Source organism: Polypterus senegalus, chromosome 1 (assembly GCF_016835505.1).
Source record: "Polypterus senegalus isolate Bchr_013 chromosome 1, ASM1683550v1, whole genome shotgun sequence".
Lineage (NCBI taxonomy): Eukaryota > Metazoa > Chordata > Cladistia > Polypteriformes > Polypteridae > Polypterus > Polypterus senegalus.
In genome coordinates, this window is record NC_053154.1 from 303,298,315 (window position 1) to 303,324,109 (window position 25,795).

General features: G+C 44.0%; 1 protein-coding gene across 1 annotated transcript in view; it reads right to left on the minus strand.

Annotated features, from left to right (window-relative positions):
• Positions 1-17,110: 17,110 nt before the first annotated feature.
• Positions 17,111-25,795, minus strand: part of LOC120514561 (catenin alpha-3-like) — a 2,459,329-nt gene continuing 2,450,644 nt past the window's right edge. The window contains exon 18 of the mRNA XM_039735001.1: positions 17,111-18,856. Coding sequence (XP_039590935.1) covers positions 18,569-18,856 — 288 coding nt within the window. The 3' untranslated portion in view covers positions 17,111-18,568. The remainder of the gene's footprint in view (positions 18,857-25,795) is intronic.

Here is a 25,795-nt window from a genome sequence, read left to right on the forward strand (position 1 = left end):
AGTCACTACGAGCCCTACAAACGAGTGTGGTGTGATGACAGAAGGGGCGGTGGAAGCACTGATCGTACCAGAGCAGCTGAAAAGTGCTGTCTCTCGGAGCGATGCGGTGCTGAAGACGCCGCCTCTGGTTTCTTTAAAGTCAACGGGCATGCAAACAGCAAAGAGGCTCTCTTTCATTAATAGAGAGACCCAAACTGTGGACAAGCCCCAGAGTAAACTGGAGATCCTTAGAATAAAGAGGGGGTCTCCTGACAAGGTGGGAAAAAGGGCTAAGAGCAGCGAGGCGACCAGAAAACCCTCCTTGGCGGGGGAAAGGGTGGAGCTGACCGAGTTCCCGAGATGTTTCAGGTCTCGAGAAAAGAGCCAACCAGGAGGACTTCGTCGGTGCTACAATTGCCAGCGACCGGGTCACGAGTGGCGCCAATGTCCCCGGGGAGACAGGAGGTACACCGCCCCCAAGGTTTGCTCGAGGACAGGGCAACGCAGTCAGAGCCCGGATGACGCGGCCCTCTTGGAGGAAGACTTCCTCTCGGGGCAGGCCGCGCCGAATCTTTATAATTCGTCGCTGGGGGGGGAGTACTGTAAGATATGGCCGGCCATGTACCCCGGCCAATACCCCCAAGCCGCCAGGTGGAGCCCTCCTTGCAGCATGGAGGTCCCCAGAAGACCAGCAGGGCATTATGGACCATGTAGTTTTGTGCACCGCCCTGCTGGATGCCATGGGGCCACGAGAGGGAGCTGCAGGGAGGACCAAGAATTCTTCATGCCCTATGACCCGGAAGTTCGTCATAGGAAGAGCAATGGCTTCCGGGGTGAGAAACATTATTTACCCTGACCCGAAGGAATAAGGACTTGTGGACTGTTGGGAAGGAACACCTCCGGTCAGGGAATATAAAAGGACTGTGGGGCTCCCAGACGATGAGCTGAGTTGGGAGGCAGGGTGGCTAAGCGTCTGGGAGTGGAGGATTTGTTATTGTTCATTGTTTATTGGAGTATTTGGGAGTAGAGGGTGCTTTGTGCACTTTATTATAAAATAAATATAATTATTGGACTTTTACCTAGTGTCTGACGTGGTGTCTGAGGGTGCAAGGGTGCAGAAGCATCTTATTCTGTTACAATATATATACTGTATATATAATGTGTGTGTGTATGTAAGTATGTGTATATATATATATATATATATATAACAGCAACACTATAACAGTGACAAAACAATTACATTGATGATCATGTTACGCTATTTTCAAGATGTTTCCTTTTCTTTTCATTACTTCTTTAACACAATACTTCACAGTATTTTACTAGTATATATATATATATATATATATATATATATATATATATATATACACAGTGTAACCTCGGTTCACGAATGTCTCAGTTCACGTACAACTCGGTTCACGACCAAAAAGTTCGCCAAACTTTTACCTCGGTTCACAACCACACACTCGGTATACGAACAAGCCAGTTTCCCTTTCGGTTTGTACATGTTCAGTCTCTCCCTGTGCATTTCCTGTGCAGCGAGCGAGCGAGAGAGAGAAATAGAGCTAGCCAAGTGCCTGCTGGGGCGGGGAAGATTGCTGCACGTGTTTGCCTGCCTATCTGCCTGCCTGCCTGCCTGTGCCTGGGGTGGAGTTGGGGGGAGGGGATGCTTCGCGTGCACGTACTACCTGCCTCCTGCATAGGGGGAGGGGGGGTAGAGCTGAGACTCTCTCTCTGAGAAGCAGGCAGTACATGCACACGAACCATCCCCTCCCCCCAACTCCACCCCCGGCACAGGCAGGCAGAGAGAGAGAGAGAGAAAGCGAGCGAGCCGCGTGCCTGCCTGGCTTTTTCATTTAACCTGTTCATTGTTCTCAGTCAGAAGTGCACTCTCTTTGTGCTCTACAGTATTTTGTATGCTTTTGCAGTTAACTATGGCTTCTAAGCAAGTGAAGAGTGGTGAGAAGAAAGTTTTGAAGAAAATTGAAATCGAAGTAAAGAAAGAAATTACAAGAGGTGGAAAAACTGTTTACCAGTTTACTCATTTACCAATTTGATAACCCTCGTGCTTTCAAGCAGGATAATGTAAACAAAGTCAGACTGCCAGTAATGTGGGGGGCAAACACGAAGGGTTGGGTCACAAGGACTTTATTTTTGGAATGGCTGAATGAGGCTTTCGCTCTCACCAGCTAAACAGCTAAAAACACAAGAAATCACAAGAGAGAAAACACCTGAAGGAAAACACTTTATGCCAGAACTCGACTCATGCAAGGTTAGTTTTCTTGATGGTTTTTGTATTACGGATTTTTCAAAAGTTAATTTTTTAGTTCATAGCGTGAATTGTTGCAATGTTACTTTTCTCTTTTTTCAAATGTTCGCTTTTTTCCCTGTGCTTAAAACTCATTTAAAAGTGTTTACAGCGATCGGACTTTAAGGTTAATAGCGTGATCTCCTGTAATCTTACTTTTTGGTTGCTTGTGGTTGGTTTTAAATACACTTCGGATTTGTTCTAATATTCCTTTTTTCCCGCTGTGCTCAAAACTCATTTTAAAAAAAGTGCTGCACGTGCTGCTGACAGAGGGGGGGGATTGGGAGGGGGTGGGTGGTGTGTGTGTGTGCTACAGAGAGAGAGAGAGAGCGCGAGCGAGCCAGCTAGTGTAGCTGAGCAGGGAGCCTGGGTGTTTTGTGTCAGTGTTATTCAATGTTTTTACATTAGTTTACTATTACACTGTGCATTCTATGGTGTAATTAACTATATTTGTGCTTAATCTTTACATATATGTACATATTTACATACAGTTCGTATGGTCTGGAATGGATTAATTGTATTTACATACAATCCTATGGGGGAAACTGCTTCGGTTCACGACCAACTCGGTTTACGACCTAAGTTCTGGAATGAATTATGGTCGTGAACCGAGGTTCCACTGTATATATATATACGGTATTAAAATTGTTATTATAGCAGTTACTGTAGCTACCTTGCAGCTCCAAGAATCCTCAGTTTGAATTTCTGCCTTGTCGCTGTTTATGGACAGTTTGCATTAATGTATTATGTGTAATGTGTGCCTGGATACTCTGCATTTCTCCCACATCATAAAGATATGCTATTACGTTAGCTGGAAACTCTAAACTGACCCAATATCAATGGGTAGAAGTATGCCCTGTGACTGATAGGCATCTTAAATAGAGTTGGTTTAAGCCTTACACCTAGTGCTACAGGGATAGGGTACTGATATAGAATTAACTGTAACAAAATGGATAACGACATAACTTCATCTGCTTCATCATTTGTGTGTTTTTAGGAATAATACGACAGAAATCCCTAGCATTGCTTAAAATGTTAAGATATAGATGCCAAGGAATATCCTTATCATTTGGTGGTTAATTGTCAAGTTTACTGATATTGAAAGTAAAGTACAGTCCAAATGTCAATGTCTTGTCTGAAAAATGCAGCAAGTAAAAATTATAACTATTAGTCTACAGTTACATATTGTAATGTTAAGCAAGTCCGTGATTTCCTTCATAAAATATTGCACATACTGCTAGCATTTCATTTCACTCTTAACTATTTCTTTTGCCTAATCAGTTTACAGAGCATGCAGACATTCAGATGGAAAGGCCTGCCTATCTGTTTCTAATTATTCTGTTAAGTATTAATTTGTTTACAAAACAATGTGCTCCATCAGATTGTGCCAATAGGCATGGACACATAATTACATTTAAATCATTTTCTTTTCAGATTGCTTTCCAGGTAGAGCCATTCAGATATGAAGCAAATCCTGAGTGTTTTTAACATGGAGTTAGCAACCTGTGCTCTTTCAATTTCAGTTCTGAGGACTAGTTGGCTATGCCTTCTCAGTGTTTTAGGTCAACAAAGGTGAAAAACACATTTTTGACTTTAGTGATAAAATGTCATCTTTCCTTTTGTGTCCAGATGTGAATGATCCCATTTGTTTTATTATTTTTCTTGCCAAAGGCAATGTGGCCTCTTAGTAAAGTGGTTCTCCTGGGTGCTGGACAAGGCTAACTGTCATCAGCATTCCTCCTCCCAAGGGTCAGGGTAAACGTGCAGCTGAATCCCTCAGACGTATAAGGGGCAGCTTCTAAGGGAGCATACAGCAGCATATAATAATGTGGTTAGCATACCCACACAAATACTGAACTAGATGAAATGAGCAAACTGCATGTACAGTGGGCTGACATCACTTGTTCAGTGAAGTGCCTTCCTGACCATCATTTCAAGTGTTATTTCTTAGCAGGAATACAAACCAAAGAATCCTGACATGCATAATAAATACTATGGGAAGTAAAACTGGAAAACACTTTTTGCTTCCTGAAACATTTTTGGTGGCTATGATAGCTTCAAGCTGAACACAAATACAGCTTCAGATAGAGTATATCAATTAGGAATTTGGAGGAACATTAAATTACCCTTTATTGAGTTTAGTGTGTTGAATCTTTTGTTTTGCTTGTTTATTTTCATTTGTGCTCAACATTTGATGCTCAGTGTCCAACAATCAATGGACTCCACTTGCTGGGATACCGCTTTTCCATAGTTGTTATGTCCTGGCGAATCCTTTCCCCATGTCCGTTGCTGAATGCACCAAGATTAACAGGCAAGAAGTCCAAGTGTGGATGCAGAGAATGAATCTTTAGTGACATCTTGCACTTCATGATTTTGTAGACTGTAAACCTGCTGAACATATCTGGTGTTTTGTATTTGCCAAGAAAATTCTCAGCAACATGTTTAACATGTAATTTCTTCCAGCCCCACTAGCAGATCTTTGGACCATTGGTCATTGATGATGTGTCTGATATTTGAACCAACAAAAATGCCTTTGTTAATTTTGGCATAATGCTGCACTCCATTTGAAGTAGGAAGTTGGACTTTCCAAGTTCCTAGTTGGAATTTTCAACTGGAATGTCTCCTTAAGTTGGATTTCCAATTCAAAAAGTCAGGGGCTGGTCTGTCAAATCCAAATTTGTCTGACTTCAAGTCATGACATCAATCCAAAATGGCTCCTTACACTGCAAACTTGAGTGAAAATTGTAGTATAAGACTGTTTACTGTTGGGTGGAGTAGTAGCTCTGGGGTTAAGGATCTACACTGGTATTTGGAAAGTCGCTGGTTCAAATCCCATTACTACTTAATGGAAACCTACTCCATTAGGCCCTTGTGCAAGGCCCTTAACCTGAAAAAAAAATGTTCAAAGTGTGCTGTACAAAGGCTGACCTTGAGCTCTGACACCCAAAGGTCATGTGAAAAGACAAAATCCCTCTGGGGATTAATAAAATATATCATAATGTTTATTAGCATCTCTGTCTACAGGCAGTCCCCGGGTTACGTAGGGACTGTAGATTTGTTCTTAAGTTGAATTTGTATGTAAGCTGGAACTGGTACATTATTTTAACAAATGCAATTTAGACAGATGTTTGTCTCAACATATTTATTTTTATCTTTCTGTTCAGGCATAGCAAATGCTTAAATATTTTCAAATATAGTACAGCCTTAAACAATGTTGGTAGAACTTCATCAAGGGAGGTTTCCGCTGAGCTTTTCTTTATCTATACTAATAAAAGGCAAAGCCCTCACTCACTCACTCACTCACTCATTCACTCATTCACTCACTCACTCACTCGCCACTGCTCACTCGCTCACTCGCCACTCACTCACTCGCCACTCGCTCACTCACTCACTCATCACTAATTCTCCAACTTCCTGTGTAGGTAGAAGGCTGAAATTTGGCAGGCTCATTCCTTACAGCTTACTTACAAATGTTGGACAGGTTTCATTTCGAAATTCTACGCCTAATGGTCATAACTGGAAGGTATTTTCTCCATTAACTGTAATGGAGTAGAGCTGCAAAGACGTAGGGGGGAGTTTCGTGTGACATCATCACGCCCCACGTAATCACGTGAACTGACTGTCAACGCAGTATGTAGAAAACCAGGAAGACCTACAATAAGCTTAAGAAAACATGCATTATATAATTGAGAAGGCAGCTAAACAATAAGAAGCGAGCGAGTGGCATATACTACCATATTCATGAGTGCTGCTACCTCGGAAAGAAAGCAAGGTGTAAACCTAAACTTTAAATTAAGTTCATAGACAGTCTACGCTGGCGTTTCACATGCCCACAGGTAATGCGGGATACAAGTTTAATGAGAGGACGCAGGATATAAACGAGAGTTTTGATCACTTTGTAACTAAGTTAAAATTGTAGGTGAAGGGTGTGCTTATGCAAATTCTGAGAGACTGTGTTTGTGGGGGATTGACAGTTAAGGCGGGTGGGGGAGTCACGTCATCATCTCCCTCCCATTTACCTCAAGTTAATACACACGCTGTCTCTAGAGTTTCAACACACTGAATCCTCCAGGCACTACTTACAAAAGGTCACATTGACAAGCGTGTTACGCTATTTTTAAAATCTTTCCTTTTCTTAGCACAAGCACAGCTGAGAAGCTTCGATGCATGTGCTCCATAACGCTGAAAAATAATGCATTTAATCACACTTTGCATTACAAGCAAAGGGAGCTTTTGTCAATGCATGATTTCCTGGTACACCGATTACTTTGATCAGCGCATCCCAATTCATTTTACCCTCACACCACCTTAGTTTGAGAAGAAGTATGAAAAATATGAGGTTAACACAGAAAAACAGATCACCAATTCAAGCTTTATGAATAATCGATTCGCCATCAATAATTGTTTTGGTAAAGCCATCCTCCTTCCATTTTATAATTTTTCCGCCACTAGCCATGATTAAATGAACGGTAAATAAAGTAAGAGCAAAGCGAGGGTGACTTATTTAGGCAGGCATATATATGACAGCAACACTCATGACAATGTCAATCATGTTACGTTATTATTAAAATGTTTCCTTTTCTTTTCATTACTTCTTTAACACACTACTTCTCCGCTGCATGAAGGGTATTTTGCTATATATATAATATATGAATGACCTCCGAAGAGCTGAGACTTTTGATATCATGAACGTGTCTGCAAAACTGTGGTCTCCTGCCCAGCAAAAGTCGAGCAGCCAGCGCGTGCATAGCTGTGCCGCCTTTGAGACGCTGACTGCGCTTCTGCCTTAAGTCAAAGTGAGCACTTTTCATTTTTCATCCTACCCTGAGCTATAGCCCAGACAAGTGCAAACACGGACCCCTTTTCTACACCACGGCAAAATAATATTAAGGCGATTCACACTTTCTTTTGCACGTATCACGATTATCAGGTCCTCAGTTCGATTATGAACACACGCATACAGTGGAGGACTCACAGTGCCATCACAGCCGATTAATGGCGGGACGTTTCACCAGTCTACACAAGACCCATCATGACTGTCGCCAAAAGGCGATCATAACGCCAGCGAACACATCTCTATACTATATAAAAGAAAAAGGCAACTTTCCTTTCTTTACACCTTTTTCCTTTTATCCAAAACCAAAGCCTTTCTCTCTTAACACGGCAGAGGACACAAAAATAATTTTCTTTAATTGCCGGTAAGGCACATTACCAGAGGCACAAATTTGAACGCTCACATAGAAAATGTAATTTCTATACCACAGCCGTCGTGTAGCGCCTTTCAAAAGGGATCTACTACCGAGAGATGATCCATATACATTTTAGCTGCTGTTAGTTACTTACCTGTTTTGTTACACAGTTTTAAAATGTAGTTTACCCTAACCACTCCAGTAGTGCTCAATGTACCTGTACTTCTTAAAACGTTAATGTTTTACTGTTTAATAACTTATAGACTATATTTCATTATTTTTCCCTTGCACTCAGTGACCAAAGCTATACACACACATATAGACACATACAAACATACACACAAGTATATGTATATATATATATACACACACACACCCCTATCTAGATTATATATTGTAAAGGACCGAGGAGACAGCAATAAGAGTTGGGGTTTTCCGCCCCGTATATTGTATACAACAAATATTTTTTAAATGAAAAAGGGTCAAAAGTATAAACCAAACAGTTCATAACGCGACGCCGACTCCTGGCGTCGCGGCCATTTTATTGGGGTGGAGCCGGAAGTGGAGGGAAGCTGGGAAGGACAAGGGAGGATGGGAAGGATGACGTCAGGGCAAGATGGCGGAGGAAGGGCGGAAGTACCGCACTGCGGTCAAACCAGGCCTATGGTGCTGGAAGGTCTCTTTTCTACAAGGAAGCAGAGGGAGAAAGTTAATACCCGCCATTCCCTGGCGAATGTTTTCCCAGGTGTTCTCGAATCAGTCCGCGGCCCCTTAGCCCAGGACCGTCAGGTCGGGCGGACCTAACCGAGAGGTCGTGAATACGAGAGAGGGCATCGGCATTGGCCTGAAGGGTGCCCCGCCGATAAGTGACAGTGAACTTATACGGCTGCAAGTCCAGAAACCACCTAGTGACCCGCGGATTCGACTCTTTGTGCAGGGACATCCACTGAAGTGCAGCGTGATCAGTCACCAGAGCGAATTCGCGACCCAGCAGGTAGTAGCGGAGGTGGGTCACTGCCCACTTAATGGCCAAGGCCTCCCTCTCCACCGCTGCACCGGGTCTCCCGGTCCATCAGTTTCCGGCTAAGGTACATCACAGGGTGCTCGACACCATCGACGCTTTGGCTCAGCACGGCGCCCAGGCCTGTGTCCGAAGCGTCGGTCTGGAGGATAAACGGGAGCCCAAAATCGGGCGTCCGTAACACAGGTGCCGACGTTAGGGCCTTCTTTAGGTCACTGAACGCGCGTTCTGCCTTGTCGGTCCACACCACGCAGAGGGAGCCTTTTTGTCAGGTCAGTCAAGGGTGCTGCTCTTCCGGAGAAGCGGGGAACAAACCGGCGGTAGTAACCCGCAAGCCCCAAGAAAGCCTGCACCTGTTTCTTGGTATTCGGACGGGGCCATTCTAAGATGTCTTTAACTTTGGAGCCCTGTGGCGCACCTGTCCTTGTCCCACGAGGTAGCCTAAATATTTGGCCTCCTTTAATCCAAAAACACTTCCGGGGTTTATGCGGAGGCCGGCTTTAGCCAGTGTTAGGAGGACAGCTGCGACCTGCAGTAGATGCTCCTCCCAGGTGCCGGAATAGATGACAACGTCATCCAGGTAGGCGGCACTATAGGACTGGTGGGGCTTCAGCACTCTGTCTACCAGACGTTGGAAGGTCGCCGGGGCCCCGTGCAGCCCAAATGGGAGGACCTTGTACTGCCAGTGCCCGCTAGGGGTGCTAAAGGCCGTTTTTCCTTTGCGGATGCCGTTAAAGGAATTTGCCAATACCCTTTTGTCATGTCAAGGGTAGTCAAATATCGAGCCGCACCCAGCCGCTCAAGGAGGTCATCAATGCGGGGCATGGGGTAGGCATCGAACTTGGAGATCTGATTCAGGCGCCTAAAGTCGTTACAGAACCTCCAGGAGCCGTCTGGCTTGGAGACGAGGACAATAGGGCTGGACCAGGGACTATGGCTCTCTTCAATTATGTCCATGTCCAACATACGTTTCACCTCCAGTTCGACCTCTGCACGTTTTGCCTCCGGGAGTCTGTAAGGCCTCTCCCGGACGATTACCGGGTCCGTGACTATATCGTGGGCAATCAGCGAGGTCCGGCCGGGTGACTCGCTCACCACCTCGGGATGGCACGGAGGGTTTGGGCTAACTCCTGCCGCTGCTTGGGGTCAGCTCTTCTCCGAGGTTAAGGGCAGTTGTGCTCGTGAAAAGGGAGAGTGACCTATGGGAGCTGGGAAGCTCCTCTCTATCTCTCCAGGGCTTTAACAGGTTGACATGATAGATCCTCTCACTCGGTCGACGATTGGGCTGTTTCACCAAATAGTCGACGAGCCCCTTTCTCTCCTTAACCTCGTAAGGCCCTTGCCAGTGAGCGAGCAGCTTCGAGTGGGAGGTCGGGGACGAGCACCATAACTCCGGTCCCCGGGCGGAACTCCCTGAGGACGGAGTTGCGGTTGTAACACCGGCCTGCGCTGCTTGCGCACGAGTCACGCGTGCTCTTTTAGGAGGGGCCTGATCTTTGTGAGTCGGTCGCGCAGTTGCGCTACGTACTCCAAAATGTTAGAGGAAGGAAGGGCCTCGGCCTCCCAGCCTTCTTTTAGGATGTCGAGGATTCCCCGGGGTTGTCGCCCATATAACAATTCAAATGGGGAGAAGCCAGTAGAGGCCTGGGGTACCTCCCGGTAAGCAAAAAGCACGAGCGGGAGGAGCTGGTCCCAGTTCCTGCCGTCCGCGCTGACTACCTTGCGAAGCATCTGCTTAAGCGTCTGGTTAAAGCGTTCCACCAGCCCGTCAGTTTGCGGGTGATAGACAGACGCTTTCAGGTGCTTTATCTGCAGTAATTTGGCTACCTCCCTGAACGTATCCGATGTAAAGGGCGTACCCTGGTCCGTGAGGACCTCCTTGGGTATGCCCACGCGTGAAAACAAATTAACCAGTTCCCGTGCGATGCTTTTAGTATTAGCGGAGCGCAGGGGAACCGCCTCTGGGTACCGGGTGGCATAGTCCACCATGACTAGGATATACTTGTGGCCACGGGTTGAGGGCTCCAGGGGTCCTACCAAATCGACCCCTATTCTTTCAAAGGGTACATCAACTAGGGGTATAGGGACTAGAGGAGCACGGTCCCGTCTAGGAATCTGGCGGGTCTGGCACTCCGGACAGGATTGACAGAAACGCCGGACCTCCTCATTGATCCCAGGCCAGTAAAACCGGAGCTTAATTCTCTCCAGCGTTTTTTCGGCCCCGAGGTGGGCGCCTAGGAGGTGAGCATGAGCTAACTCGCATATCTCCCGCCGGAAGGTACGCGGAATTAGCAGCAACTTCCGCACCTCGCCCTCATGGGTAGCCACTTTCGGTACAACAGATCATTTTCAAGGACAAAGAAGGGGTCACGCGGTGTGGACCCGTCCGCTGGTGAGCTGTTAGGCAGAACGACCGCATTCCGGGCAAAGCGCAGGGAATCATCATTCCACTGCTCCCTCTTAAAGGAGGCCGGCGTGGACCGAAACTGATGGTCCAGGCGCCGAGAGGGTCTTGTGGCCTGGGCCTGGGAAGAGTTCCCTGGCTAGTCCCTTCCCCGGCGGAGTCTTCCGGGTCAAGGTCCGTGGCCAGGGAAAGGTCCCCCGAAACACCAGCGCCGATAGGGCCTGCCCTTGTGCACGGCGTGGAGGCGCGGGAGGGTGCCTTTTCCCCTCATAACCAGATCCAACATGGCCCCGGGAGCGGCGAATGGCTTACCGCTGATTCTTTTAGACCAGTCTTGTCCCAAAATCACTGGGAAGGGGGGTTCTGGCAACACAGCGACCGTCATTTGGGTTGGTTCCCCCTTCCAGGTGACATAACAGTGAGCGGAACGATATGACCTAGTCCCCCCATGCACACAAGTGACCAACAAACGCTGTTTTAACCACTGTTGCGGTAAGACAAAGCGGCGAGCGACAATGGTAATGTTGCTGCCGGAATCAAACAAAGCCACCACGGCGTGCCCATTTAGCAACACCACTCCCGTGTTCGGACTCGCCAAGGGATGCGGCGGGATACAATACCTCTCCGACGACGTCCAGGTACAGTCCATAGGCTCCGGAGCGATGTTGTGGGGGCAGGTTGGTAGTAGGTGGCCGGTCTCGCCACACTTGAAACAGCGCGGCGGTCCCGGCTTCTCTCTGGGTCTTGGTGGCGCTTCTGCAGCGCGTCGAGAGGGCTCGGGGGTGGCCGCCCGTCCCTGTCGGTTCCCGCGAGCAGGCCTTTCTGACCCCCCAAGTCGGAGGACCGCCATCTGACGCTCCAGGACGTCTAGGAGGCCCGACATGTTTTGGTAGGCGTGTCCCCGGACCTGCTGGGCGAGGGAACTGGGCATGGCATTGACCAGGCCCTCACAGGCCACCTGTTCGACCACTTTCCGCGCCTGGGGTCCCTCTGGCCGTAGCCAGCCCCATCTTGCCCCAGAACTCAACGCCTGGCGCGAGCAGGCTTTTCGGGTCAAAGACCCAGTTCCGCCATTCAGCCGCCTGCTGGCCCGGGCTAATGCCGTAGCGGGCCAGTATTTCGGGCTTGAGGAGGTCGTAATTGGTGGCCTCCTCCTCAGGAAGGTCATAATAGGCCCGCTGCGCGGGTCCCTTCAGATATGGCGCCAGAATGGCGCCCACTCGGACCGCTGCCACTCGTTCCGGGTGGCGTCCTCTCAAACACGCCCAGGTAAGCCTCGACGTCCTCCGAAGGGCCCATCGGGACTAAAGGAGGAGGCGCCTGCTTGGGCGGGTCTGGTCTCGCCCGTTGGGCCTCTACCAACCTGACCTTTGTGGCCTCCAGCTCCCGGGTGGTGGTGGCTTGCGCCTGCTGCAGCGCCTGGAGCTGGACGTTCATTGACTGCAGCACAGTGTTGAGGTCCTGTCCCTCCGTCATCTCGGGATCTCTGAATCCTGCCGACTACGCCAGTTGTAAAGGACCGAGGAGACAGCAATAAGAGTTGGGGTTTTCCGGCCCCGTATATTGTATACAACAAATATTTTTAAATGAAAAGGGTCAAAAGTATAAACCAAACAGTTCATAACGCGACGCCGACTCCTGGCGTCGCGGCCATTTTATTGGGGTGGAGCCGAAGTGGAGGGAAGCTGGGAAGGACCGCAAGGGAGGATGGGAAGGATGACGTCAGGGCAAGATGGCGGAGGAAGGGCGGAAGTACCGCACTGCGGTCAAACCAGGTCTATGGTGCTGGAAGGTCTCTTTTTCTACAAGGAAGCAGAGGGAGAAAGTTAATACCCCGCCATTCCCTGGCGGCGAATGTTTTCCCAGGTGTTCTCGAATCAGTCCATGCCTCCTAATCGCCAAGCGTGACAATATATATATATATACACACACACACACACACACACACACACACACACACACACACACACACACACACACACACACATACATACATACGCACATATATATAATTTGTGTGTGTAGATATGTATATAGATATGTAGATATGAAGATATGTATGTGTATATATATGTATATTATATATATATGTATGTATGTGTGTATGTGTGTGTGTATATATATGACAGCAGCAATCCAAGCTGTGAGAAAACAGTAAAAGGAGGCGTGTCAGGCGTCAGTGGTACATTTTCTGATGCAGCTACCGAAAACAACTTTGTGACGCTGCCACCAAATACACAAAACAATTACTTTGACAATCATGTTACATTATTTTTAAAATGTTTCCTTTTCTTTTCATAACTTCTTTAACACATGACATCGCTAAGCTGGTATTTTGCTATATATATATACGTATATATCACAGCGACACTCATAACAGTGACAAAACAATTACATTGACAATCATGTTATGTTATTTTCAAAATGTTTCCTTTTCTTTCTCTTTCCTTCTTTAACACACTACTTCTCGCTGCCAAGCACGGGTATTTTGCTATATATATATATATATATATATATATATATGTATATATAGATAGATAGATAGAGATATATATAGATAGATAGATAGAGATATATATAGATAGATAGATATGAGAACAACATAGATAGATAGAAAGATATGAGAACAACACTCATATCAATGACAAAACAATTACATTAACAATCATGTTACGTTATTTTAAAATTTTTCCTTTTCTTTTTCGTACCTTCTTTAAAACACTACTTCTCCATTTCTGAAGCGCGGGTATTCTGCTAATCTCATTATAAATAGCCTTGTAACATCTCAGGCCTTCAGTAAACTTTGGTGAACTTCTCTATATCAGGATCTTGCTCCTCTAACTTTGCCATTCCTGCTTCGATGAAACGAAATGCATCAGCTAACTTTTTTGTAGAAAACTTTTTGGTTGGAGTTCCTAGGTCCTGGTTTTCTTCGCTGAATTCTATCATCTATTGTTCTAGTTCCATAAGGTCTTCATTGGTTAGTTCTTTGCTATGTGCGTAACAGTACAAGCAGGCTTGCTACTGAGAATGAATGGGGGCGGTGAGTGGCGGTTCACCACCCACCCACCACACAGTCATATCCACTTGCATACAGTATGCTGCCTGCAGCGTTCGCCCACCGAAAACGAACATGGTGTGGCCAAAGGCAGGTAGTGAATCACCCACCACCGCCCCCATTCAACAGGCAGCCACCCGAAGCACACTACAGTGCTGCCCCCCACCGCCCCTTTCACCCTCAAAGGCCTCTGTTCAGCCACAACCGGGTCACCACTTGCAGCATCACCAGCCGTCCACTAAAAATGAATGGGGCAGCCGTTCGAGGGACACTGCAAAGCTGTGTAGAGGGCGGGCAGTGCTGTCTCGCAGGGAGTCACATCCCTGCCTGGAGTTTGCTTGTTTTCCTGGTGGGTTTCCGCAGTGGGCTCTGGTTTCCTTCCAAAGATATGAAGGTTTGGGGATCTGGTGAAGCTACATTGACGCCAGTGTATGTGTGAGCTTGTGTTCACCTTGCGATGAGCTGATGCCCCGTCCAGGGATTTTGTTCCTGTCTTGCTCCTATGCTGCTTGAATGGGCGCATCCCCTAATTGATGGAGGTAATCATTAAACATCCTTTTCAGAGATATTGTGGCAAGGTTTCCTCGGAATTTAATGGATGTTTCGGGCACATGCGTCGCACTGCGTGACGCCTTACTTTTCAGTTGATGATCTTGACTTGGGCTTAGGGTAGAGCTTATATTACAGAGCAGCCTGAAAATCATGCTAGGGCTTACTTTCGGAGTAGGTCTTATTTTTGGGGAAGCACGGTAGCTGTGGCCCCGGTGACTATGGACCCCAGGTCACTGCTTGCCACGCACCCAGCTGCCTACTGAGAATGAATGGGGTGCAGCCCCCACCACCCCATTCATCAGCTGGAGCTGCCAGAGGGACACTACACTGCGCAAGCAGCGAAACTGTCCCCCTCCAGCCTCCGTCCAGCCACTGCTTGCAGCATCCCCATGCCGAAGATGACGGATCGGTAGTTACTGAGGAGCCTGTGTCGCATCCCCCAGACAGATGAAGGAGCAGCTGCGGCCCCTTTCGTAAGTATGAGTTGTTCGTATGTCGGATGTCTGTAACTCGTGGAATAACTGTATTTTAGAGTCTCATTGAATCAGTCATACACAAAGTACTGTCCAACTTCTATCTATGGACATTGTTTCTATGGTGCTCGGATACACAAAATGCAGCATAACTCATTGTTATCAACTGCTATTCATTCTGATTGAGCAAGCATAACAAATGTTGTTCTGGATGTGTCCATATTGGTTTTTCTTTAATTGTTTTACTGGAACACAGTCAACTCGAGTGTGAAGTCATTCCCCGCCTTGACATTTGACTTTCGAGGTAAATGGAGTGCATCATAAGTTATGTGTGAAAACATCTGTCTCAAATATTAAAATCACTTTTATGTTCATCACTTTTATGAAATTTTTCGTCAAACCAAGTTTTAATTGTAGAGGTGGCAAAAAATGTCTTTGTTAGGTCAACAAGTGGTTTAAATGTCACATGTTCACGGTGTGGCCAATTCTCTTTAATGTAAGGAGATTTGTATTTGTAAAGGTAACAGTATTCAGGCTGATTTTAGATGAGCTCAGATGTTCCAGTTGTACTTGTTGTACAGTATATGTATATTCATAATATGAGGGGTCTGACCACCATGGGGTGCAACCCAACACAGACAGGCATGAGACACGAGTTCCAGCATAGCACATGTTTATTTCAGAAGGGAAGCTCATTTTCCTTGCTCCCAACCGCAGCGCAGTACAATGCACCAAGCACACACTAAATACTCGGTTCCTTCTTTTCTTTTCTTCTTCTCCCTCTTTCCGCCTCAACTTCTCCATAGCTGCCCCCATGGAACCCAACAGGGCTGTATCAAACTCCAACTCCCTGCAGGAATCCATGGTGCTAAAGCCACCAAGGGGGGCTGCCATCTAGCGTCCCATGGAAGGTAATGACTTGTGTATGCAGTACTCTCTCCCCCGGTCCTTCCATCCAGCTGGCATCCTGGCCGAGTAATGGCCCTGGCCATCCATCACAGGAGAAATCACAAAGTTAGGCAATTGCAATAAAACAACGCTTGATAGGTAAATTCAAAGTAGATTTTTGCTATCTCAACCAGGGTCATCTTAGCAACATTATAGCCGCCTCCCGGGGAAAGCAGTGCACTGGAGGCCCCACCTATACAACCACTCGCAAGTTACAACATACACAGATTAGCGTGGGGACCCCAGGCAAACACCCTGCATGGCTATGCATCAAGACGACCCTGATCTCAACCACAGCAGGTCCAAAACCCAGCTTAGAAAGGAGAATGGTGTTGTCATGGGGCTAGCTACCCCACTCCATTGAATCAATAGCTACAGAAACAACAATAGAAACCAAATATGCCTTGTCCTTAGAAAGGTAGGGCCTAGACAATTTATGATACTTTTTAGCAAAAGTCAGAAGTTTCTGGATGTTACAAGCCTGATAGTCCTGCTTTTGGCTAGCTCAATTAGTATCGAGCATGAAAAGTAAGAACCACATATCAAGCAGGAAAAACAGCACTAAGAGCATCAGAGATATGAAGAGCTACAGATTTGTCCTAAATAGAATCAATGAGACTAGAAGGATACAGGATGGACAAAGACAATTGGCCACATGGGAGTGTCTGCTGTACACCGGACATGAGGAGTACAACACCTCTCATACTTATGGAGTCACACTGGTGTTATCTAGAGGGCAGTTGTAAAATGGGAGGCTCATAGCCCCAGAATTATCATGGAATTCTTCCGTATCAAGAAAAAGGAAATAACTATGAACAATGTGCAGTGCTATGCACCAACAAATGACAGTGATAAAGAGGAAAAGGAGCAGGACTACAACATGCAGCAGGCCATCCTGGAGATGCACACAGACAGAAACTTTAACATCCTAATGATGGACTTCAATGCAAAGATGGGAAGTGACAACATCAGGTATAAAGAAGTGATGGGGGTTAATGGATTTGAGGATATGAATGAGAATGAGGAGTGGTTTGCAGGCATGTGTGATTTGAATAAACTGGTCATTGGGGGTAATGTCCATCCATCTATTATCCAACCCGCTATATCCAAACTACAGCGTCCCAGGGGTCTGCTGGAGCCAATCCCTGCCAACACAGGGCTCAAGGCAGGAAACAAACCCCGGGCAGGGCACCAGCCCACCGCAGTGGGGGTAATGTATTTGTACAAAAGAAGATAAATAAGGCAACCTGAGTGTTACCAGATCATGTAACCAAGAACCAGACAGATCACGTCAGCAAAGGTAAGAGGTTCCAAAGATCCCTATAGGACATCAGAAAGAAGAGAGGGGCAAATGTAGTGTCAGGCCATCATCTGATGACAGCCAGACAGAAGCTTAAGCTGAAGAAGGACTGGAGGGAAGAATTAGGCATCAAGACACAAGTATAACACTAGACATCTGAAAGATGCAAGGAAGAAGGAAGACTACTCTCTGTCAATGAGTAAAAAATTCCATACTCTCAAAGGTGTTCAGGAAGCAAAATCTTTGTAGCCCAGCGCAAGTGATCATCTGTACCATATGCAATTATACTGTAAAGTGTGGCTTTAGCATGTCTGTAATGGATTAACAAGCTTCTAATGCAGTGTTTCGCAACCTTTTTTTCTGTCTACTTTTTGTAACTAAAAATATTCTAAGGCACAACGCAATTCTACTGACCACAAATATCTAATTCACGTCCTCAACAGTCTGAAGGGGCAGGACTACCAGAGCAGCTGGTAAAAAATCAGCTCAGAGAAAAGCGTTTGCTGACACACCACTTAGTGAGCACTTTGGTAGCATCTCCCTTTTCCCACTCCTCTCTAACTTACCCACGCTGGCCATGTGAGACTAGCTGGCAACCCCACACCTAGCAGTCAGGAAACACGTCCAAAGTGCTCTAAGTGCTATGTCTGCAATATAGTGAATGTGGAGCTGCATTTACACCAGCTTGTCCCTCTCAAGTTTAGAACGTAATGCACTACACTATTTCCATGGCATAAGTGGGTAGCTCTCACAGCGCACCTCTGTGGTGCAGCACACTGGTTGCAAAACACAGTTCTAATGAATGACAGAAATTTCCACATGTATTTTGTATGGCTGAGAGCTTTTTTGGGTACTATACCTTATTTGTGGCCTTGCGATGGACTGGGCCTTGTCCTGTCTTAGTTCCTGCATTGCATCTGGCACCCCGTGACCCTAAACTGGATTAAGCTGGTTTGAGAATTTTATGTTACTTTACATGTTTTTCTTTTACTTATTGATTAATATTTTTCTTATTTAATGCACATATGATAAAAAATTTTATCATTACTTTACCCTTGGGTCAATGCCCGATTTAATGTTTTCCTGAACTTATGCAATTTATTTTTCTAAATACTAAGCCATTTTTATCCATGAATCATTCTGGTTTTGTTTCACAAGTTAAACAAAATATCTTAAATCTAATTCGCTATGCTATATGTTAAAGTATCATTCTTGCAGAGTAAAACAGCACATAGTAAACATTTTAAGAGAAATGAATAGTCATCGTGCAACAAAAGAAAAAAAATAATTGAGACTTCATTCTAGCCAATCAATCATCATTCTGGGCTTCTGCTTAGCTGAGTTGTCGCCCGCTGAATTCACGCATGGCTTTGATGGGGTGAATCTTCTTTTTGGCAGACCCTTTCCTCACAGTGGCATAAGCTTCTTCCGGCTTCTCCTTCTTTACCAGTGGTTTCTTTTCTGGTGCTCTCATTCTCCACATGACAACAGGAGACTTGGGCCCACTGGGGCTGTGAATCCGGATTATTTTTGTGGAAGCAATGTAAGACATTTTCACGGTCTGCACTACAGCATTCATTAGGTTTTTTGCAGCTTGGATGAGTGATGTGACACTGTCAAGCTGAAAAAAGAAAGATAAAATGTCTAGTATTAGAAAAACCCATAAGCAAGTGCTCTTACAGAAAAAAAATGTGTTTCTGAAGGGTGCTTAGGAAAAGCTTTTTGTTTCCTGTATCTGTTTTCTGAATGTGATTCATTTTAGGAGTTGGGGTATAGATTACAGAAATTTGAAATGGTCATTTTTCTTTGTTGTCCAAACAGACCACACTTGGACCCACGGTGCATTTCTTTGATTGATCAGGATGTGTCATTTTGCTGTTTTACCTCGGGGATATCTAACATAAAGTCAAGATAGACCAATTTCAGCCGAGACAAGAAGAAATTCCATTATCATTTGTTCGTTCTTTGGTCATTGGCGTTTTTATTTCAACACACCAGATTAATTGCTTTTGTTGTTTGCCTCACATTGACTTACATGATACCAGAGAGTATAACAGTGGTCTTCTCAGTTTTCTAAAGACTTGTAATACTTATTTAGATTACAGTGCACACTCCTTGGAACGCTCTCCATGGGTTGGTTTCAGATCAAGCTCAAGCTTAGAACTCTTCCTACTCAGTGTGAAAAACTTTTTTCACTTTGAAATGTTGAGATAATTTAAGATCTTGAACTATGGAGTACTGTTCATTGATCTTATACTTGTTCCAGATTTGACTAGTAATTCTTATTGATTATAGCCCTGCCGACCAGTGATATGTTTTGTGTTATTTAGACACAAAAGTAAAAATAACAACGTACTCTATTCACTAGACATGAAACTGCAACAGCGGCAACTTCAGATATCCTTCCTGTCAGTATCTTAACCCGCTTATTCAATTTGATGTTGCAGCCCACTTAAAACATAACTTAAAAATTACACTTTTCTTGCTTGCATTTTACTAGGATTTCCCAATCTTATATTCACTGCAAGTGCCAAGGTGGACAGATTAGCATCCTGGCTGGGTGAGACAACAACTTCTTGCTAAATGTAAGGGATGGACCAGAAGGCAGAAGCCAGGAGCAGTTCCATCCCCCATACGACAGGTAACAGTGGTCCTCTCAAGGTGTTCCAGTCTGATCACCCATAGGGGTGCTTGGATACTGGAGTCTGGAAGTGCAGCCTTGTCGGGGTCCCTGGGGGCCATTAGAGGTTGCTGTTGGTGAAGGATCTCCCTGGTTCCCACATGACCTTGACATCACCGACATTCACAAGTAGGGTGGAAGGACAGAAAAGAGACCCAACTTGTTTTGGGATTGTGTAATTACTGGCAGTAAGATACAGTGTGTAATAAAAATGACTTTATTTAAACCCAGGACTGTGTTGAGCATTACTGTGTCTGAGGTTTGGGGCTCAGTGACGCCCCTTACTGGCTACATTACTAATTTAAACCTTTTAGATTAACTGATCCTGACTCTACTGTCTTGTTATCTTATATTGTCAAACTATTCCCCTGTTCATTTTTATGAAGATGATTTTCTCATAATCTATCATGTATCAAATAATCTTTCAGTTTGTTTTCTTATACATTATCATACGCCAAATTTTCTTGAATTTAATCCGGCTACTTAACTTGCTTGGCAATATGCTTTGAGATGGGCTGCACAGAAAAGGGAATTATCTACATAAATAAAATCATAATACCTTCTGTCTGTCTTCTGAATTTTTTTAGCTTCGTTTGATGTTTTTTATCCATTTTGCACACCAAGAACCTCATTTCTACACTCAAATCATATTTTGTCTGTTTGTTTACCAGTCATGCAAAAAAATAGCTGAACAGATTTTCAAAAAAACTTGCATGCAGATTGCCGTTTCTCCAATTTAAAATATACAGAAAGGGAAAAAATTGTTGGTACCCTTACAGCTCATTGAAAAAGTGTCATCTGCCTTCTGAAAAGTGATTAAATGAAAAGCAATGGCCTCACAAAGACCTACATACCTTTGACATACAATACAGTTTATTTTTGTATAGCCCAAAATCACACAGGAAGTGCCGCAATGGGCTTTAACAGGCCCTGCCTCTTGACAGCCCCCCAGCCTTGACTCTCTGAAAAGACAAGGAAAACCTTCCAAAAAAAACCTTGTAGGAAAAAATGGAAGAAACCTTGGGAAAGGCAGTTCAAAGAGAGACATGTCATTGAGTAAAACAAAGCAAATGTAGAAAGAGATCAAGTGTTGCTTGTTCTACAAAGATATTCTAAAACGGCCTGCACACATTTGTTGGTACCCCTAGAAAAGATCACAAATAACTGGATTATCTGTTTTCTTTAATTAGCATCACACATGTGTCTCCCATTGTTCAATCAGCATTCAGCCTTTTTAAATGGAGACAAGTAGTCCCTCTGCTGTTTGGTATCATCGTGTGTCCCACACTGAACATGGACCAGAGAAAGCAAATGAGAGAGTTGCCTGAGAAGATCAGAAAGAAAATTATAGACATGCATGTTAAAGGCAAAGGCTAGAAGACCATCTCCAAGCAGCTTGCTGTATTTGTAACAGCAATTTCAAATATTATTAAGAAGCTTAATACACAGCTGCAGAAGTGCAATTAATTGAAAGACAACCTACAGTAGATGAGTACACTGACAAATAAGATTTTACAGCAGCACCACAAAATATGGGTTAAGACTGAAGTTGACACCTCTAAAGGAACCTTTACTAAATACTAAGGTAAAAAAAAATCATAGCAAGCAACCAGAGGAAATTAAAGCTGGAATGAACTGTGTGTCTGCAGCTGCAGTAACCTTCTGAGACGATCTGTTCTAGAAAGATATGCACCAACCCTCTGGAATATTTATTCTATAGTGCTGTCCTGGAGAATTTAAAAGGTAATCAGACAAATTACAGTAGATACTCGAGTATAAGTCAGGGCTTGAAACCTGAAAAATCGATCATAAAATCAGACCCCGACTTATACGACCATTCAAAAATGTGACACTTAATATATATATATATTTTTTTACATCTTCTTGCCTCCTCCAATCTTGCACAAGTTTCTCAGACACATCAAAGTTTGTTGCAGCCGCGCAGTTACCATTTTCTTTTGCCACTTCAACGACTTTTAATTTAAAACCAGCTTCATATTTTCTTCTGATTGAATGCTCCATCGTAGATTAGGGATTCTCTTACGATAAAGGTGTATGAAGGTGTGAGATACAAGAAACACAAAACAGTGCAAACGTTGCTCCGGAATAGTTCGGGTATTACCGTGTGGTCACAATACAAAAAAAAAGGCAGTGTGCTCTATGTTTACTCTCTCAGCTGAGTGTTAGCATATCATAATCTCTTGCACCAATAGCGTGAGTTTTCCACATTCGACTTATATAACTGACATTATAAAATACCGGAAATTATACGGTAAAATCCAGTCCCACCTTATCCGTGGGAGAACTTAAACACGATTGTATACGGTACTCCAAATAGAAAGGAAAGAGTGAACATTTTGGAGAGACATAAGAACATAAGAAATCTGAGAAATGAGGAGAGACCCATCTAGTCCAGGGGTCCCCAACTCCGGTCCTGGTGGACCATAGTAGCTTTGTAGCATTCTAACCCTTTTCTTGATTAGTGACCTGTTTTTGCTGCTAATGAACTTCTTTTGAATTCATTTTAATTGACTTGCTCTTGAAGGCTCAGACCCCTTAATTGTTTAATTTTCCTTAATTAGCAGTCAAACAATAATGAGACACAAAATGAGCCAAAACATGACCAGCAAACTGTATCCATCATACGATATCTAAGAATAAAGAAAGATGAAGGTCTTAGGAATGGTGATCTGCTCAGGTCCACAAACATTTTAACAGTACTCTTAGAAAAGAGAAAATTAACAATTTTGGAAATGTCTGCTATTGCACAATGATAGCAGCAACAAGCCATGAAATTAAAGAACAGGTTTAAATAACGACAAGATTTGCGCCTAATTAGGCAACTGGTTGGAGTCAAATTGGTAGGAGTTTGAGGCCCTGAGTTAATTGGTCTTCTGTTGGCTCACTCACTTTACATTTCATTTCTGTTTGTGTGCCATTTAAGGAAGGAAATGAAGCAATTCAGAGGAACGATGAAGATATTAAGGGGAACAAATCTTAAAAAACAAGTCAATTAAAATTAATTCAAAATTAGGAGCAAAAACAGGTCACTAATTAAGAAAAGGGTTACAATAAAAACCTGCAGCCACTGGGGCCCTCCAGGGCCGAAGTTGGGGACCTCTAACCTAGTCTAACTAGTTTGATTACTTCGCTAATAGCTAAGATTTCCCTGTTACGACCTACTCTAGATTTATTACTTTGAAAACTAAGGTTGGTTTCTTTAATTTGGTGCAGATGACTTAATTGAGTCCTGCCCTAATTACCCACCTAGTGAGTTGCCCACTGTTATAAATTCATCTGGGTTTGTGGGTGGGGTGAAAGTTATAAAAAGAAGCTTGTATGTGTTTTTTATATATAAAGAAGGAAGTGTGTGATAGATAAATTTGGGTTTAACAGAGCAAGGTATGGAGAGTTTAGGTTAAATGGTCTGGATTTTGGTTCTTTGTTTTGTTGCTGCTTGTTAAAAGAAATGTAATTGTTGTAAGCTAGCCATTCAGGTGATAAATGTGGAAAGTGTGTGTCTAACTGTGTAAACTTTGTTTATTTAGATCAATATGTTAGTGTTGTCCTCCTGCCTTGCTTCTGCGTAACTGTTCCATATTTTGTGACATTGTCTTTTAACCCTTAAACCTACACATACTTGGGGTTGAGGGTTATTGCACCCCTGACGCCAAATCATTTTTTTCTGTACCTTTTAAGGAAACATCACAATTTACCAAGAAAATGTGAAATTTTAATGGAACACTTTTTTTCTCATGCAAAGAGCATCACAATTACTGCAACACTGATCATTTTACACACTGCCAATGAACTATATAAAAACTACTGTAACAATCGGTCATTCTATGTACAGTACTAGGTGCAACTGACGCCATTGATGAAATTCAGTAAATCACAGAGCCAACTGCTCTTGAACTGGCTGCACACGAGCACACAGAAGCCAAAACTGATGCTTGCAGGCCAGTCTAGTGCAGTGGCTGAATCCCAGGGACAGTGTTGCTGATTCGCCATTAGATGGCAGTGGTCATGAGCTGGCTGCTCAACAAATGTATGGCATGGACTGATTAGCTCTGGCATGCTGGCAAATTGCACTCAGAACCGACTATAGCCGGCTGTGGTATTCAATAAATGTACATTGCTGAAGATGCTCGGCTCCGGCGTGCTGGCAAATTGCATTGGGAGCCGACTATAGCTGGCTGCGCGGTTTAAGGGTTAAAGCTTTTTTTGTGTGTGTGTGTGTGTGTGTTGTCTCCTTCTCTCACTCACTTGTATGCAGCGTACTTATATACCCCTAGGCCATAACTGTCCCCATATCTCCTCTAGCATCATCACTAGAGGATTTAGTGCAATTGTTAGAGGTGGAGAGGAGGTTAAGAGAAGAAAATCCCAGTATTAGTTACATAATAAAGTATCTATCTATCTAAAATTGGTGCTGGAGCTTGCATTTGTTGTTTTAAAGGTATTGCCTGTGTTGTAATAGCAAGGTTGGTCACAAGTGCTTTGTAAGGTGTTATGGATTAGGCGATTTGAAGATGCTCATAATGCTCATGCTACAGTGTAATAAAATTTAATCTCACTGAATTAGTAACTGAGATGCATCCCATAGTTTGACATGGAGAAACCTCTGTGCCAGATTCAAATCAACTAGGCAGTGTGGCCAGGCAGTATACCATGACAGCTTCTGAATCACCTCTCTCCAATTTTTCATTTGTTCTTTACCCGGACACTGAACTGTAGTATTATATCTGTGCTCTGACAACAATTCTGCAGATTCCAAGCCAAAGACTTCAAATGACTAAAGGCCATTAGTTGTCGCCTCCATTACAGTGAGATATTTGAACATTTGGTGAAGATCAACCTGATGACCCAGACTGGGCCCTTTGAATATGACCACCAAATAGCTTACTGTGCAAATATCATGATCTCCAGTCATCTCTGATTTGAGAAATTTTTGTCAGTTTTTAAGTTGCTTGTCACCTTTTTCATTACTGTATGTCATCCAATGTTGATGTGGCTCTGGTTGCTACCGTAAATGTATTATGCATTATATTATGTGTCTTATAAATAGATATATTTGAGTAAAAGTAATCAGAAGGCCTGACGGCAATGTCAAGAGAGAAGCACTGCATTATAGCGTAGACTTCATTTTTAGAATTCTTAACAGGTGCTACCTTCTGTCCATCTCCAAGGCCAGTCTGTGCTTATTTCCGAGACTTGTATAACAGACAGCTGCTTTTACTTGAATTGACAATAAAATAGATTTCTTATCAGGTAAACAGCCTCACACCCTTGTCTCTATCTTTTGCTATCATTTAGTGCTTTGTGAGAACTGCTTTCATCGGAGTACACATTTTGGGATTTGGTGCTCTTGCCTATTGGACAGTGTCTCAATCTGCTGATTCCACATTGCTGCATCAAGTTGTTGATTTACAAGACACCATGCTGCTTAAGAACAACGTCTTGAAGAAGCATCTTCTTAGAAGTTTATCTAAAATATAAACATTTGATATCTCTATTTGTAACTTCAGCACCTTTCCTTTGTATTGTTGTGTGTCTGAAACTTTATTAATCGGTACTCCAGCTCGTGTGTACATTTCTGTAATGCCTACTTCTCAGATTGTGACATTTTGCTTTTATATTTCTTCTTTAAAGGTGACTCTCGGCATGGCTTCTACATCTCTTATATCTCACACATTGACGCTTCCTCTTTTACTTAGTTCATTAGTCTTTTACTTAGACCATTCTCACCAATGCCAAATTGATCAATCAGATTTATTTTTAATGATCAAAAATGTATAATAAATCTTTCATTCATACGAGAGTCATTCAAAAAGTTTCCAAACTTACATTTCCGTTGGAAATGGTGAAGACAGGAGGAGT